Here is an 18,030-nt window from a genome sequence, read left to right on the forward strand (position 1 = left end):
ATTCAAGATAAATTTTCACTAAAAATAATTGCCAGCTGTACAAAAAGAATAGCAAGTTTATATATCTAAATAAACATATTTACTTTTGAATCATACTCTTGTGTACACAAAAATTATAAAATTGAGGCTTAATGATCAGATATGATGCCCTCTGAAGAAACTTATAGGTAAATGAAGTAGCAATTCTTATAACTTTTTACACATTTTTATATAGCTTAATAGTTAAGTGTACAGATTATATGACCTCTAGTAAGTTATTTGTCCTCTCTGTGCCTTAGTTTCCTTATTTGTAAAATAAGGAATAGGTATCACAAAGGGCTGTTAATGAAGTGTGACTGAGTTAATATCTGTAATGTGCTTAATTGTTAGCTATTACTACTACTACAGTTACTACTGTATTTCCTCGAAATTAAGACCTTGCTGGACAATCAGCTCTAATGCTGGACATTAGAAGTTAAGACCTTGCTGGACAATCAGCTCTAATGCGTCTTTTGGAGCAAAAATTAATATAAGACCCGGTCTACATTATATTATGTAAGACCCGGTATCATATATCATATCATATCATATCATATCATATCATATCATATCATATCATATCATATCATATATCATATTCCTAGTCTTATATAAGACCGGGTCTTATATTAATTTTTGCTCCAAAAGACGCATGGAGCTGATTGTCCGGAAAGGTCTTATTTTTGGGGAAACATGGTAGTACTTCTACTCTCCTACTATAGTAATTCTATTACTTCTACTTCTATTATTTCTGTTATTCCCGTTCCCTCCCTCACCCCCCTCCTCCTGTCCTAGCACTAGTGGTGTAGCCTTACGTAAGTTTTACTTTCTTCCTGAATCTACTCTTCATCTGTTCAGCTTTCATGGCTCCTGTTAAGAATACTGAGATAATGTATGTAAGTGTTAACAGATCTTCAAACAGGGCAATGATTAGGGTTCATATTCACTAATTCCACTTAATAACATCTGACTCAAACTGCCTGTAAAGCATCTACTAAATCAAACTGAATAATCTAAGCTAATTGTAGGATTCAAAGTTCCTTTCCATGGTATTTTCTCATTATAGTTATATATTTTATCCTGCAAATAAAGTTAGGGATATTTGCCATTAACTTTAAAACATATGCTTTTGGAGACAACCATTTTGAGCAAATTAAACTTACAGGATTGCCTTTTTAAAGCAGAACGTTGAAATTTAAAATATTTCATGAAAGGTAGCTTAATGTTTAAAATAAATGCACAGGTGCACAACAGATACTCTTCAGTGTCTCAAAATACAAATAAAACAGGAGAAAGATAATTAGGAAAGAATAAAAGTTAAGGAAACCTGCTACTTGAAGCCACAAATGGCAAGCATCCCTGGCTTATATTCTCTATGATCACAAATTCAGACTTTGTATAGTTTACCAAGATCTTAAGAAACAGTCTTAAATTAAAAATAAAATGCATCAGTTTTAGAAGGTTAAAAATATTTCTATCTTCTCATCTTACTGTTCTGCATCATCTTGCCTATTTTTGCAGAATAAATAAAAAAAATGTTAACAAATGAAAAGTTCAGAATCTATATGTTGATCATTATATCTACCTTAGTCTCTACTTCATAATACAAGGTGGAAACTCAAATATAGTATCATTCACTGTCAGGCATTAGTGCACTGAACAAAGACAAAAGCCTACATTTGACACAAGTAAAACATTAAGTTGATAACAGAAATACAAAGATTGCCTATGTAGTTCCTAGGCACATCTGTTCAACACAGGATAAAAGAGAGGTCAGCCAAAACACAGAAAATATGCTATTACGATTCCACAGCTGTGGGAGTGCGGGTACCACATTCTGATACAATCAACCACTATTTCAATTTGTGGGCATTTAAGAAACTTCTCTACTGGGTAATTGTTTTTCCGTGAGGATGGTACAACCCAAATCTTGAATTTGTTCAGATGGCAAGCTACAGAGAGGGGCTGTCCCCCATGGACACAACAGAAATCACATTCTTTCTTGCACTGAGAGGTGCAGGCCCACTAGGGTACATTATTCCACTTATGTGTATATGTTATGTGTACTGTATCACATTCCAAGTGGCAGAGATAAATCTGTCCTTGGAGTTCTAATCTCAAATGGTGTCTAATGTCATCATTTTCAGTAAGACTTGTTTTTTCCTCTCTATTTTAACAGTTAAAATGACTTCCAAAAAGACTAAGAATTATTTTCAGTATAGACACCTTTGTAACATTCTAAAGCAAACCCCAATTTAACATTGTTTGCATTTTAAAAAATGCGCTATTTTATTCCAAACCATTAAGAAGTCCTTTATTTATTCATGTATTCCATTTGCAATGCACTGATAGGCATTTACATATAGAGAGATACCGGATACATACACTAAAGTCAATCATAAGATTTGTATTAATATATTGCAATCTTTTCCGTAAATTTTTCTCATAGTCTCTTTCCTGATAATCCTTTTCTGAAAATTCATGGGTAAATAAAGCTCCATACATTTAAATGTTTGCGAAATTATATGTAACTCTAATTAGTACAAAACATAAAGACACTCAAGTCTAAAACAATTTTCCTTCTTCATTTTACCTATTTTAATGATTTTTTTCTGTACTGCATATTCAGTTTGCCATCAAATATCAGGAATATCTCTACCCAAGAGAATAATATTAGCAGCTACTGTTGGCTGACTTCTTACGTGACAGTTAATTAATATGAAATATTTGAAAAATATAATAATGTACCAGCAACTAATAAAGGGAAATATACTCATAAAATTATGTTTTCAAAGGCATAATTTCAATTAATTTAGTGCTAATTCGAATGTAGTCTTCATTTTGACTTTTAAAGCCATTAAAGATTTAGTTAAATATAGTTTAAGCATACTATGCATTTTGTACAAAACAGACGTCCTCAAAAGTCATAGCTGTAAGTCATTTTCAGGGTTTTGACCAAGCTGCTCGGCTAATATGACATCTACTAAATCTACCATTGTTATGAAACATTTTCTAATAGTATAAGAATCTAAATAGCATATGCACGCATTCTACTTATATTTCTGAAAATTTATCAAACAGAAAATGATTTTAATGTAAATATGCAACCCGATATTTAAAATCACATGTAATTTTATTATCATCTTGGCTAGCTGTTAAAGAATTTCTCTGAGAAAGATTGAATATTTTATGTAGACGCTTATGATGATTCTTGGCCAAAGATTCTTTGACAGAGCAATACTCCCCTAATGGTATATCCTAATGCCAGTAATGCTCCATTATATCTCATCTTTGAACAACAGCAAAACAACCCTTGGACATCTCTTAAAGCACTTATCACGTACACACGTCTTACTCCCTTTGTGACTGAAGCTATTAGAGGATATGCTTTGTGCTTCCCCCACAATTGTGGTCCACTAGCACTTTTCACATCACAAGTACTGAAAAAGTGATTTTTGAGTTTAAATTTATTATATTAGAATAGTTAGCTCAAATGAATCCAGAGAGCTACGAAATCAACAATATTTATTTGCATTTATTGAGGAAAACTTCAGATAAGCACTTTAATATTATTTTACTTACCTCTCCCAGTAATTCTCTAATTTTCTAATTCTTTGTTTCAATTTTAAGTTTATAATGGACAGTGTAAGAGCTGAGGTTGGGAAAAAAAAACAAACCTAAATCTAAACTGTGTTCAGCAGGGCCATGGCTGATGTAAATTAGAATGAAGGGCATTCCTCATTTATGTCCATTTTTAAAAATTTAATTTAATTTTATTATTAGTTTCAGGTGTTCATTTATGTCTTATAGGATAGCTTTTGTGAGGAAAAATTGTTATTGTTCTCAAATATTTTCCCATTTATTCTGCACTTGTCTTTTTGTTCTTTTTTGGGATACCTTTTTCTTTACTTTCTAAGTAGATGATTTTCCCCCCAAAATTAATGTAATAAATTTACCTCTACTGCACTCTTATTCTAGATGAATTCTTCAAACCCAGCTTATTGTCATGGATCATTAGGATGTAATGAAAGTATTATGGTAGCCATAGTCTTTTGAAACCATTTTCTCTAGCAGTGTTTTTTTTTAAAAACAATATAAAATGTATTGTCTAAAACCATTTAAGACTAGTCTGCGAAAATGGATACATTGCAGTGTTCTGTCCTGATTCCTATTTCGAGAAGCAATGACGACCCTTAACATTACCAACCATTCCCCTCCCTGGGTGTGTATATTGGGCATGTCTTTTAGGTATACCAGTACGAGGAGAACAAGGTGTTCCCGGTCCACAAGGCCCTACAGGACCTCGAGGGCACCCAGGTCCATCTGGACCACCAGGAAAACCAGGCTACGGAAGTCCTGGACCCCAAGGAGAGCCAGGGCTGCCAGGACCACCGGGACCATCAGGCACTGGGAAGCCAGGTTTGCCAGGACTGCCAGGAAAACCAGGGGAGAGAGGACCATATGGACCAAAAGGAGATATTGGACCAGCTGGTTTACCAGGACCACGGGGCCCACCAGGACCACCTGGAATCCCTGGCCCAGCTGGAATTTCTGTTTCAGGAAAGCCGGGACAACAGGGATCCCCAGGAGCCCCAGGACCCAGGGGCTTTCCTGGAGAAAAGGGTGTACCAGGAGTCCCTGGAGGGAATGGACAGAAAGGGGAAAATGGATATGGTACGCCTGGCCGTCCAGGTGAGAGGGGCCTTCCAGGCCCTCCGGGTCCCATGGGACCACCTGGTCCTCCTGGAGTGGGAAAAAGAGGCGAAAATGGGTTTCCAGGACAGCCAGGCATCAAAGGTGATCGGGGTTTTCCAGGGGAAAGAGGACCAAATGGCCCACCAGGCCCCCAAGGTCCTCCTGGGGAACGCGGACCAGAAGGTGCTGGAAAGCCAGGAGCTGCTGGAGCCCCAGGCCAGCCAGGGATTCCAGGTACCAAAGGTCACCCTGGGGCTCCAGGAATAGCTGGGCCCCCAGGGGCTCCTGGTTTTGGGAAACCAGGCTTGCCGGGCCTGAAGGGACAAAGAGGACCTGCAGGCCTTCCAGGCGGCCCGGGTGCCAAGGGGGAACAAGGCCCAGCTGGTCATCCTGGGGAGCCAGGTCTGACTGGACCCCCTGGAAATATGGGACCCCAAGGACCAAAGGGCATCCCAGGAAACCCTGGGATCCCAGGCACCAAAGGTGAGACAGGACCAGTTGGGCCTGCAGGACACCCTGGGGTTAAGGGAGAAAGGGGTTCCTCTGGTTTAGATGGAAAACCAGGGTACCCAGGAAAACCAGGTCTTAATGGTCCTAAGGGTCACCCAGGGTTACCAGGCCCAAAAGGTGAGCCTGGAATGGAAGGACGTCCTGGTCTCCCAGGCCCTGCTGGCCCAGCAGGAGCTAAGGGAACACCTGGACATAATGGTGAGGCTGGTCCAAGAGGTGCTCCTGGAATACCAGGTACCAGAGGCCCTGTTGGGCCACCAGGCATTCCAGGATTCCCTGGATCTAAGGGTGATCCAGGAACTCCAGGTCTTCCTGGTCCAGCTGGCATAGCAACTAAAGGCCTCAATGGACCCACTGGGCCGCCAGGGCCTCCGGGTCCGAGAGGCCACGCTGGAGAGCCTGGCCTCCCAGGGCCCCCGGGGCCCCCAGGTCCCCCAGGCCAAGCCGCCCTTCCTGATGGCTCTATAAAAGCAGGCCAAAGGCCCAGTATTTCTGGGATGCCTCTTGTTAGTGCCAACCAGGGTGTAACAGGAATGCCTGTGTCTGCTTTCACTGTTATTCTCTCCAAAGCTTACCCAGCAATAGGTACTCCCATCCCATTTGATAAGATTTTGTATAACAAGCAACAGCATTATGACCCAAGAACTGGAATCTTTACTTGCAGGATACCAGGAATATACTATTTCTCCTACCATGTACATGTGAAAGGGACCCATGTTTGGGTAGGTCTGTATAAGAACGGCACCCCCGTAATGTACACCTATGATGAATACACCAAGGGCTACCTGGATCAGGCTTCAGGGAGCGCCATCATCGACCTCACAGAAAATGACCAGGTGTGGCTCCAGTTGCCCAACGCCGAGTCGAATGGCCTGTATTCCTCTGAGTACGTCCACTCCTCTTTCTCAGGATTCTTAGTGGCTCCAATGTGAGCATACTGCCACCAAGCTAATATAAATCTGCATTCCCCAGATTTGACATTCCCCAACTTCACCCAGTCCCACAAAATGCATATGGAGGTAGGCTGAAAAAAAACCATGACTCATTGTAATTTTCCAAAATACAGATTCGAGCTTTCGGACCAAAGAAATCCACCCCTGAAAAAGTGAGCAGCAATGATAAAAAATATGTGAAGACCCTCTCAAATTTCTAGTGAGCAATCCTAAGACTCTTTAAAACTTTTGGTGAATTCCTTCAGTTTTTAAAAATTTCACCATAAAACTCCTGCTAAGCTAAAATGTAAAATGATTTTTTTTAAAAAAAACAACAACCCTGATCTTGGATGCTAAATTATGTTGTATTTGATTTCAGAAACTCAGTATTTCCTTTTAAAATAAGCCTGTTTCTAACAAATAACAGGAGAACTTCTAGGAAACATTCAGGAGATATCGTAGTTTTATAGAACTTAAATACTTGAATATTCAAATTTAAAAGACACTGTATACCATAGGATCTTTCTGATGGTGCATTACTCAAAGGCTCATATGGCTCCTTGCAATAAGATCGATTCAAATACAGAGGTGCATATAGACTTTTTACAACTTTCATAAAAAAACAAAATGTTACGTTAAAATTAACCTGAAATGCAAGGTGCTTTAGGTACTCCCTTTTCAAACTTTTCTGTGATTGCAGAAAAGCTTTCTATATACCCTTCACAACTTGGAAGCAGGTGTCTGACCTATTGTATTTATTTAACACAAGTGTGATTAATTTGATTTCTCTAATTCCTTTATTGAGTTTTATGTAACATGATTTTGTGGGTTTACAGAACATTAGTAGGTACCTTATGCCTCCCATTCCAGTGAAATTATAACTAATGTCAAAGATTTCAAAATCTGACTAGAAAAAGACATTATTTATTTATGCTCTGTACTGTATTTTTATATTGCTGTTTAAAACTTTTAAGCTGTGCTTCACTTATTAAAGCACAAAATGTTTTACCTACTCCTTATTTACAATGCAATAAAATAACATCAATGGATTTTTATGTGGAATTTATTTGACTGCAGCAATTTGCATTTGTCGACCATTCTTTCAAGGCTTTTCATTTTACAAAGCTTCATACAAAGTAAAACAATAAAATGGTGGACGGCTTTCCAGCTGTCATGGATATGACTCTCTGTTGGAGAGTCACCAGTCACTCAGTGTAGACTGTGAACAGGCGCCCTTAGAACCATATGTGACCCACAAACCAGGGTGAAGGGCTGGTGGCTGGGCACGAATAAGTGAAATAATTACCCCACCACAGTGATTTTCCTCTGGGAGGGAAAGAAGTAGGTGACAGGGAAACATGCAGTTTGAATAAATATTCTGCCGTCCCTATTTGTTGACTTGACATGCTTTTCATCATAATATTTAGGATTATTTTGATGGCTTAAATTACATTAAAAGGAAGGCAGGCAATTTTTATGTCAATCAAAAGGCAACATTTCTCTAAGCTGGAAAATATCGCTCTTAAGCTTCCAACAGCTCATTGGTTGAACCAGGACAGTCTGGTTGAAGTCACAGGGGTCACTTACTAAAAAGGCATTTCTTTATTCCTTAGAAGTAATCTGTGTAACCCAAGCAAACCTGTGAATAGAACCATGAAATCCTAGGCTCGGGTTGGTGATATCTTTGCTTCCATTCTGGGTCAGCCAGCCCTGGTTTTAAGCAACAAGAAGGGAATTTTCACTTTTCCCACTGTCTACAACTACTACACTAATGGTTACAGGTGCCACCAACCATCATTCCCAAACCAAGAAACAGCAAAGCTAGAACTTCAATTCTGGGGAACAGACAATACGACCCTACTGGCAGGTATGCAAAAGACAGCACAGCTTAGAATATAGGCAATTATAGCCATAACACACATAAACAAAAGAATCTCTTAAAATGTAAAGGGTACCCACTTTATAGTGATATTTAGGATCAAATTAAATGCTAATTAAGGAACACAGACTAGGTAACTTCAAAGTAATTCACTAGACACACAGCATTTAACAAACATCTATTACAAAGTCTCTCTTCACATTACTTACCCTTAAAAGCTGACATTCTATAATTGTGTTGTATACCGGCAACTATATCCTTCCAAAAATCAAATGCTTTCTGACCATTGTTCTGCTGGAAAAAAAAAAAAAGTTCCAACTGTAATACACACAAAAATTCTGTTTTTAAGCATAGTAGGAAATACTTGGCAAACTACAATATTGCTGTATTCTAAAATGGGGGCTCATGTTTTAGAATAAATAATAGGTTAATAAGCTTCTCAGTCTTCCAAACGTGATTTTAGAAAGAGAAATCTTCCATGAAAATCCCGCTACAAAGACATATATACATATAACTAAATATTAACATAGCTCACAGTCCATATAAAATAAAAAATTCCAATCGTTATAAAGTATAAAAATTACAGAACATTTTAAAAACATGAGTAAATTTATAATGTTATAGCCTCTGAGATATCAGAATGTGTTACTTTGTGTACTATGGCATCGATGGGGCTAAGGAGCCTGAAACCTTAAAACCCTAAAAGCTGGTTACTTGAGAGTTCAGTGCACATTTACTTGAATTTCAATATAAAACAGCACTAAGTCTCTATAGAAGACATCAAGGAGATTCCAAATCCAGAAATTAAATCATTTTTATTAAGATTTTTTTAAACCAGAAAGCAAAAAAATATTACATTAAAACACATAGATATTTGTACCTAATTATACAAACTCTGAAATATTTAAAGATTGACACATTTGCCTGTAGTCATTATGAAATGAGAAACTGACTCCATCTTATGTTAATAACAACTTCTACAAACACACCAGAACTACTGCTCCACAGAAACTTTCACAAACACACGATTGTAATTCCGGTTAAAAAATAAACTTTCACCTATGTTCCATTATAAACATAATCATTGTTATTTTAAAAGACAACATATGCAAAAAGGAAAGTGATTCTGACATAAAACTGGTTTACGTTCATAGGTCTTAAGTTCGGAGAATAAATTGATATAACCAGGAATCTATTTAATTTTGATACACAGTGCAAAGTCTATGTGCATTAAACTATGCTCAAAGTGATGAATTTAAAAGTTTCACTGCAATTTTCTGGTTTTATTTCACTTAGAATGCTTAAGGACATGTGGCATTTTCTTAATTACCTTTACTTTTTTAAATTTTGTTAACGAAACCAGGAAAATTTTTTCCACATGCAAGTTTTTTTTCTTCTAGACTATTGCACCCCCTGCTGGAAAAAAGGTTTATTATCCCTGGGGAAAAGAAAGGTCGTGGCTATTTAATTTTCCAAAGACATTATAACCAAATTCTCTCTGTTTCTCTCCCTCAGTCATCCCTGAAACCACAAAGAGGAAATTTTATTCAATTTGTAAAATCTCAACTCAAAAGACATATATAATTGATTCCTCTGATTTATGACTAAATACATATATCAGTTTCCCAAAAAAATGAAAAACAAATTTCACCTTTGTTAAAGAGTCCACCACTCTGGCACACAAAAGAGCTCCTGGCAGGTCAAAGTAGTTATCATAAAAATAATATTTTCCTAAAAAAAAAAAAAAAAAAGAACAAAATGTTAAACTGGGAACAAATGAATGCCTCACTTATGTGGCATACACAGAAACCTGGCTGAAGAGACACGAGATCTCAGCATAGTTTAGTTACTTACAGGAGCCTCCATTTCAATTCAAAATGTCTCCATCATTGTCTTTTAAAGAAGGTTTTAAGCTATGAAGATGCTCTAAGAAAGTTAAAATATGATATCCATAAATCAAGTATTCTATTAGAAAATATTTAAGTTATATTTTAAAAATGTAAAAACTAAAAACAGGCTATGCCCCAATTATGAAATGGGTTATGAGAAAGCCACAATTTATGCCATTGTTACTGAATTTCAAAACAATCAACCTAGCACTACAGTACCAGTATCACGAAGTGCTCTGCACAGTAGTGCTTTTCCATGTCTGTGCTGGTTGGCCCACCTAGAGTACCATATTCGATTTTTATGTAATTTCAGGCAAATTTCAGTACAATGTGAGAACAACCAGGGAGATCAGAGGAATAAAAACATCATGTGACGTGTGGACTCAGTGTGCTTATCTTAGAAAAACTAAGGAGCATGCGACAGGCACACACCAGGATCTCACAGAGAAGAGGGATTTGATTTATCCTCTTTGACCTTAGAGTGGAATTAAATGTGAGCCCTTCCTTGGCATAGATGTCACTTTTGAATCTCTGATCCCTAGGCAGAGACCTTTGATGACCGTGTCACATACCTTTGGCCCACGTCTGTTCCCAGCCACAGCTGTGCTGAATAGCATCATTCTACTTAAGCACTCCTGTGTCATACGCTTTCTCTGGAAGCCTCCGGAGCTCATGTGGCCCATGTAGCAAGCCTCATCCAACAGGGTCAGAAGTCAGTGAATGGATGCTCCAGCCTCCCACCCCCTGGATTCACAACTCTGGGAGGTATTCTCTGAGCTTCTCCTTGGAAATCCCAGTGGAAACCAGCACCCCATTATTCTTTCTTTCCATGTCTCACCCCTTCCACTGTCTCACGCCTGCAGATTAGGATCAGGAGCAACCCTTCTGCTTCGGAGAACCCAACCTCACAAGGAACTTGGTACAAAGAAGAATAAAACAAAAACAACAGATGGAGCCAGATTTTAGTTTAAAGTAAGAAGGTCCTTTTCAAATGGTCCTAACTTGCACACAGTATTATAATAGCCTGATTTTGAGTCCCCCTTCCTCCCATTTGTAAGATATGTATGAAGTTATGGAACATAGCTGTATTGTTCTTTAGTGTTCACTAAGCACAATGTCCAGTATATGGTAGGCACTCAAAAAATGTTTGCTGAATGAATGAATGAGTTATCCAATAACAGAATTGATTATTTTGGAACGATGGAGTATAAATTAGGAGAAAATCCTCTGCCATCCCATTAAATGTCACTAATGCCCTCACTTCTTACTGTCAAATTATTATGAATGTATAAAAATAAAGTCAAAGTTCTTCTGTTAATTCACAAAACAGCTGAGTTGGTTTGTGTGTCCTTTCCCACAGTTAAAAATATTTTGGTTGGCATAGTCTCCCTGTTTTTTACTCTTTCAGAGATGAAATTGTTGGGGGAACATCTCAGACTATTTTTCATTTCTAAGAAAGGTTAGGAGTGGCTTTGCCAGGAATCTGGAGGAAAAGGAAGATAATATCCCATGTACATTTCTGTCCATGCTCTGCTATGCTGTAAGACCACAAAATATTGCAGCGTTCTTCAAACCCAAGACAGTGGGCACAGCTTCCCAAGGTTCATTAACCTGCCCTTCACCTTCTCTCGTGCCTTTGACATCAGCGTGACCTGCCTGAACCTGATGGGTAGTTCTCCTGAACACTGTGGGAACAGGAGGGGTCTCATTGCCAGTTTTATACCCTTGCTTTTTCATTCCCCTTTCTCTCCCTGTGTGGGCATTAACAGATGAAATTCAGTTTAAGAGTTGAAATATTGATTATAAGTCTTCATTGGTGTCTAATCAAATAACGCAGGTGTATAATGAGAAGGGCTCATTGACTCCAACCCACAAGGCAAGGGGCTGACGTCACTCAACTGTCAAACATGGCTGACCCCTGTATGGACACAATGATTGTTCAGCCTTGACTAACTGGGCCAGGCTGCTCCCAATGTCTCTTCCAACACTGAAACTGTGAGACTGAACGACATGAAGGCTATGATTGCTCCACCTGCTTACAGAGCAGACAGCTCATTGGGAATGAAGTGATTGGTGAGCTCAGTTCAATAGAGCAAGCTTCTGAAACAAGACCAAGTCCCATAATCACTGAGCTTTGCACACAGAAAAACTGTTCCCCAAGAATCCACTGCCATCACTATTCCCTTTGCAAACTACACAATTTTAGTGAAAATGGAACAAAGGCACATGAATGCACTGGGGTAAAAGAACAATTTATGTTAGCGTTAAGTCCCATTTCTGCAGATGGGTGATATTATCTTATTTACAGCTGAGGAAAGTGATGCTAAGCGTGGCTTAGTAATTGACCAGGCCACTTTATCCAGCAAATAAGAGTCAGTATGATCCAGGACTGGCTCCAAGCCCTTTGTGATTTCCACTAGAACAAGCTGTTTCTGCATCATCTACCAGTTGGGGAGAAAAGATCGAAACTACTTGCTCTCTGGGGAAAAACCATACTTATGCCACATCAACAATCTGAAAAGGGATTATGGAAAACAGTGATTAAAATGTCTACATCCATCAATGTTTTGAATGCTCTAAAGGTAATGGTAGGGAATGCACCCGACAACTCTGTTTAACTCTAAGAATGAATACACTCAATGTAGAAGGAAACAACACAGAAAGAATCCATTGGAGTTCCTGAAAATAAAAGCTTCATTTGGACATATTATTCAAAATTTTAAGCCTGCATATCCTTAGAGCATCTGTACTTCTACGAATTTACCTGGGATATATTTACAAAAGCACAAAATATATATGTGTGAAAATGTCATTGCAGACTTGTTTGTAATGCTAAACAACAGACACAATGTAAATGTCCACCATAAGGGGACTGATAAAAGAAATCATAATACAGGAACTGGACGACAGATCATGCCAGCATTAAAAAGACTGAGGTCTATCAGTGTGTGTGCTAATGTGACAGGATCTCTAAGATGTAAATTACAAAGAGCAAAGTACAGAAAATGTATGATCCCTTTTGCATACTTCTCAAAAATAAGCCTTGGGAAAAGGGAATTTTGGTGGAGAGAAGCTGGATATAATTGCTCTTCATTTTATTCCTTTCTATAATAGTTAAATTTCCTAACTATATGCTTACATTATCATTTTTTAATGTAAAAAAGGTTTCACTGGGTTGTGAAATCACAGACCATTTTTCTTCTTTTATCCATCACTACATTAAAAAATTTTTAAAAGGCATTAGCTTTCCTTATTATTTTGCAGAAACAACAAGCCTCTGTTATGTCATTGCTTGACCATTGGGCACCTGGAAGGGAAACACTCCCCTAACCAACCCAATTAAGAGTAGATAAACTCCAAGACCATCCGCAGAGTGCTCCTGGGTAAATTAAGCACCGGATGGAAGCTGTTGATTCCAGGAGGCAGGGCATCCAGTGGGCAGAGCAGTGAGTCAACAGGTGGGTCAGATTGGGTGAATGTTCTTTTCATAGCTGGGAAACACTTTACTTCTTTAATACGCCCTGTTTCTGAATGGGTGTCAGAGTGAAACACGTAGTTATGTGCCTAGCTTTCCTGGGTTATTTATAACCACCTACATCTGAAGAGACAACAGTTCTCTATCCTCATTTGAGTAAAAGGCTATCCACCCATTTAACTCCCTCTAGTTATTGTGACTTGAGGTGTGTGAAAGCATTCTATATCTAACCCCAATATGAAGTCTCAGTTTTTCCTATCAACTTATTTTATCAAGAGCACTCACACCTCCTGACATTTTCATCTCTCTACAAAAACAAAAAAAACCTCTCAAAAGACAGCAAATATAATATAATACAAACAGAACAGTGATGAGGAGTAACTCCAACTATTTTCAGGTTACTACATTTTCTAAGGGAGAACAAACAGGTACATTTCGAAACTAATGTGGGAGAAAATGGCAAAAAATATTGAAACAAATGAAAAACTAACAACTGACCTTTAATAAAGTCTGTTTGTAGTAATGTTTTAATCATTCCGTATTACTTTATGCACATGTAAGTCTATAAACAATTTTTAAAAAATCTTTTCATGTTAACACATGGTGATGCTCTTTAAAGACTGGGGAAAATGTACAAAATCATTTAAAATAAAGAAAAAGACAAAGGGAGAACATACTAGAACTGGCAGTAAGCAAGAGGATTCTAGAAAACAGGAGAGGTGGGCAATATGAATGTAGGGAGAAAGGAGGGATGGAGAAACAAAAATAAGGACTGAGCATGTAACAAACTGAAAATACAGATGACTAAGGAATGCATTATTCCTAAGTACTATCTTTTATTGCAGAATAAGTGCAAGAAAAAGGAAAAAGGAGTATTAACAAAACCTTAAATAAAACAGAACCAACTGCCAAAGAGAAATCAGACACATGTGGAAAAAATACATCCTATTCTATAAAACCACAGCTGTTTCCTTATGCATCCTGTCCAGCAGGACGCAAGAAGGACGTTTTTCACCTTCTCACAGGGTCAGGGTGCAAAACAAAAGGGGAAGGAACGGCAGTGCTGCCCTACGGAGTCCTACCTGATCGGCAAGCCATTCCAACGTCCGACATGAAGTACTTCCACTCCTTCCTGCCAAACTCCTCGGCCACCTGCTCGGGCGCCATCATCTTGGTGCCGTGGCTTGCCCTGGTTTGGGGAAATGAGGCACACTGCTCATCAATGGCTCCCTTGAACACCCCTTCCGCCAGCCTTACCAGTGTTGAGCCCCCTAAAATTAATCAAGTTTTCTTTGTTTCTGGTTTCAGTTGGATGACTTCCCCATTTAGGATTCTAGAAGGCATTTCCCTTGACAGTTCTAGCTCTTCCTCCATTTCATCCACTAACCAGCGAGTGACCAGGAGCAGCTCACTCAGGGGTCCACACTGTCGTCCTTGCCCTGGACCTCCATGGAGAAACTAGAAACTGTAGTTTCTCTGAAAGAAATATGACACTACCCTTTCCCAAGACGTTGTCACAGAACTCTGAAGATAAGATAAACCTAACTGGAGCAATTAAAAAACGACTGTGTGGACTGGGTCTGGAAGCAGGAGAGAGAGAAGAGCTGAGAGGAGAGTGAGCAGGAGTAATAAGGTGCCTGCACCCAGGGGTGGGTCAGCTCCGAGCACAGGGGGCTGTGGAGATGGGTGGGCAACCTGCCCACTCAAGGACATGACACAGCTAAAAACCACAGAGGAAGACAGCGAGCCGAATGTGACAAAACTCAGAACAGCAAGACAAGAAAGTAGCTGTTTTCTGTGCTCACAATATTGCTTTTGCATCAGTTGGTCCTGGTTATGGACCCTTAGCCTACAGAAAAATAGCTAATATTTTATGTAGTTTATTATGAGAATTTATAATGCTAGAGAGTATCATTATTATTCTCTTGGTGTTATACTGTGGTAGCAAAGCAAAATGAAGGGAAAAAGAAATGAAATAAAAAGGGCAAATGTAGGCAAAGAAAATCACAAATGGGCTCCTTTTTATAAAGAAGCTAACATTTTAGAAAGCGATATGTAAAGATGGAGGATTGAATCTTGAGTGGGAAATACGATCAGACAAGGAACCTACTATATTCAATGAAAGCAGGCATCAAGGAGATAAGCTAGTAAATTCAGGAGAAACTGCAGGTTAACTAGAACCTGAATGGAGAGGGTGAGACCTTGCAGGAGTGGTGTTGGGAGCAGGGGAGACAGACAGACATAACAATGAAAGAAAGAAACAAAACTGAGGAATGCTTTCTATTCTTTTACCCATAATTTAAGGTAGAGAAATACATTGCAACAATATGACAGTAGAGTTAAAGGCTATGGTCAAAGCTGCATTGTGTATGTATTTATACAGATACACATATACTCTATCTTTTGATACACAGGGAAAAACATACAAATGAATAACAAAATAATCAGAAGTGCGGCCATACCAACAGCTCTAGGTAGCTGCACCTCAGCGGGAGGTTGGGGGAAAGCGAGAGTTTGTACTGTGCAAAAAGAATGACGTATCAAAGGGGAGAGTATGTACGAGGGGTAACCTGCACTGAGGATCCTCACCTAGGACTCTGATCGTGTGAGCATAAATAATAAATCGAACAGCTGCGTGGCCAAGTTGGCTTGCCTGTACTATCAACATGGGGAAAAGACAGACGCTCACACCGTGGTGGCCTCTGTAGACTCAGAGCAGTGGCAGCAGCTGCTTCTCAACTGCTTGCCTTACTCTTACCAACCTGAGAGGAGGGAAGGGAAGGGAGTCAGCACTGAGTGCAGGAGAGAGAAACAGATGGATGAGGGTTTGAATAGGCTAGAAAAACTTCCAGAAGGAGCTGGGATACACCATGAGTCCTATATGATGGGGGCAAATTTGGATAAATGGACGAAGAATGAGAGGTGTGCACAGACCACTAACATCTACCCAACATCCCTTCTCTTCTTCTACCTCAATAAAAAGAATTCCAATGTTATTCCAGGCACCTGCATACCCACCTAACACAATGTAATTCCCAGGCTCTTCTGCAGTAGGGGTGGTCAGTGACAAGAAGCAAATTATAAATATTCTACTGTGCTTTTTGCAAATATTGCTGATGAGCTAAGTTTAAAGAAACTAGATGGTTAAGCCTAATGCTTAAGATTTGTATTTAAATGGATCAAATGATTCAAACAATGACATGCAGACACAAAGGAATCTGTCATCTGATTGACTAAAATTATAGTATTATTGAACCATAGCTTAACAATCAAATGCTATATAGTAATATAGTGTCCTGGAAAGAGCCAACTTTTTCACAACTAAATTTTATTACCTGAGGACAGTGCCATCATCTGCAAGTTTAATGAAGTTCCCCTCTTCCAGATCCAACGCCAAGCCCTTGCAACTAGAACAGAAATGTCTGATTACCAATCACTTCACGTATTTACCTAATCCAAGAAATAATAATCTATATTTTCATAAAGTCACAATGTGAAAAAGGGATTCTCCCACCCAGGTGAATGATATGTTAATCAAACTATTAGGACTACCCAAGAATTCTAAAATTAAATATCATCCACAGAGCAAGTATATAAGGAAAACTGTTTTGGGGGCAAACGAAGGACAGCATGTTTACTTTCTAAAATCCTTAAGCTTTTAAAAAGAGGAATACAAAACTTAAAGAGAACAAAAAAATGAACATCGTTGAATGTCTCTGAAAATTTGCAAATGTTTTCTATTAAATAAAACACACACCTTGCATGCACAAGCACGTTTATATTCTGCAAGTTAAGATCTTAGCCAGAGTCTTTCCTTACTCTTTAGATTTTGTCTCAATTTAGGTCAGATTATAAGACTTGCCTCTGGGGCAAGGCAGTTATTGAAAACCACTAAAAGAAAGTCAAATACTAAGTTTTAAGTTCTTCAGTGCAAAAGACTTGTGGGATTTTGGGAGAAAAATGGGTCCAGATTTATTATTATAAATTAAAAAAGCAAGAAGGTTTAATGGCCACCAAATACCAAGAGAATTAACCAAAAATGACAGGGTAGTTTAGAAGCATTATTTACTTTGGTCCACAGTAAAATTTCCAGAGTCAGCAGCTTCACATAGTAAAGTGGTTCTGTTTTTTCTTTTTCCAAAAGGGATAAATCAAAAAGGACTAACCAAACATCGGAGGAATGTATAATAGATGAACATCATTGCTCTGGAATTATTTCTACATGAATTTTTCATGTGTTTTAGGACTACTATTAATTTTCACATTTAAAGTGGTTTAATAGGATTTTTGTTTGGTTTTGTTGTTTAAATGAGGAAGAAAGATAAAGGGAAGTTGAAAATCCTAGAATGCCAACGCAGGACAGGAATGAGCAGTTAAAACTCACAAAGGAATGTCTATCCAAATTGCAGAAAACCAAGGGTCCCAATTCAGACCCTTATTGAAAACACGATGATTTCTCCTCTTTTCCTACAGTTCTGTATTTGAAGGGCAACAAACTAAAACTTTTTAAAAGATACAAATTTTAGAGATAGTCTTAACCTCTGAAACTCTTCATAAGGATGAAACCATGCAAAATCATACAAATTAGTCACATATGCTCATAGCTTGTTTTCATATGTAATTAACGAAGCC

General features: G+C 38.4%; 2 protein-coding genes across 4 annotated transcripts in view; one reads left to right on the plus strand and one right to left on the minus strand.

Moving 5' to 3' along the window:
* The window catches only part of NT5DC1 (5'-nucleotidase domain containing 1), a 125,537-nt gene that overhangs the window by 101,534 nt on the left and 5,973 nt on the right, over window positions 1-18,030 (minus strand). For 2 of the 3 annotated variants that reach the window (XM_081044449.1, XM_081044451.1), the window contains exons 3-6: window positions 16,734-16,805; window positions 14,481-14,587; window positions 9,686-9,765; window positions 8,244-8,328 (exon numbers count right to left, since the gene is read on the minus strand). In XM_081044449.1, the coding sequence (XP_080900575.1) occupies window positions 8,244-8,328; window positions 9,686-9,765; window positions 14,481-14,587; window positions 16,734-16,805 (344 nt within the window). The remainder of the gene's footprint in view (window positions 1-8,243; window positions 8,329-9,685; window positions 9,766-14,480; window positions 14,588-16,733; window positions 16,806-18,030) is intronic. The other variant, XM_081044450.1, reaches the window with a different exon arrangement.
* On the plus strand, window positions 3,915-7,532 carry COL10A1 (collagen type X alpha 1 chain). The gene has a single exon (XM_081044448.1). The coding sequence runs from the start codon at window positions 4,743-4,745 to the stop codon at window positions 6,153-6,155; it is 1,413 nt and encodes a 470-aa protein (XP_080900574.1). The 5' UTR covers window positions 3,915-4,742; the 3' UTR covers window positions 6,156-7,532.

This window comes from Rhinolophus hipposideros, assembly GCF_964194185.1.
Source record: "Rhinolophus hipposideros genome assembly, chromosome: 3".
Taxonomy (NCBI): domain Eukaryota; kingdom Metazoa; phylum Chordata; class Mammalia; order Chiroptera; family Rhinolophidae; genus Rhinolophus; species Rhinolophus hipposideros.

Excerpts from the sequence above, each read along its gene's own strand:
- COL10A1 (XM_081044448.1), top strand. The coding sequence starts at position 4,743 with ATGGGACCACCTGGTCCTCCTGGAGTGGGAAAAAGAGGCGAAAATGGG.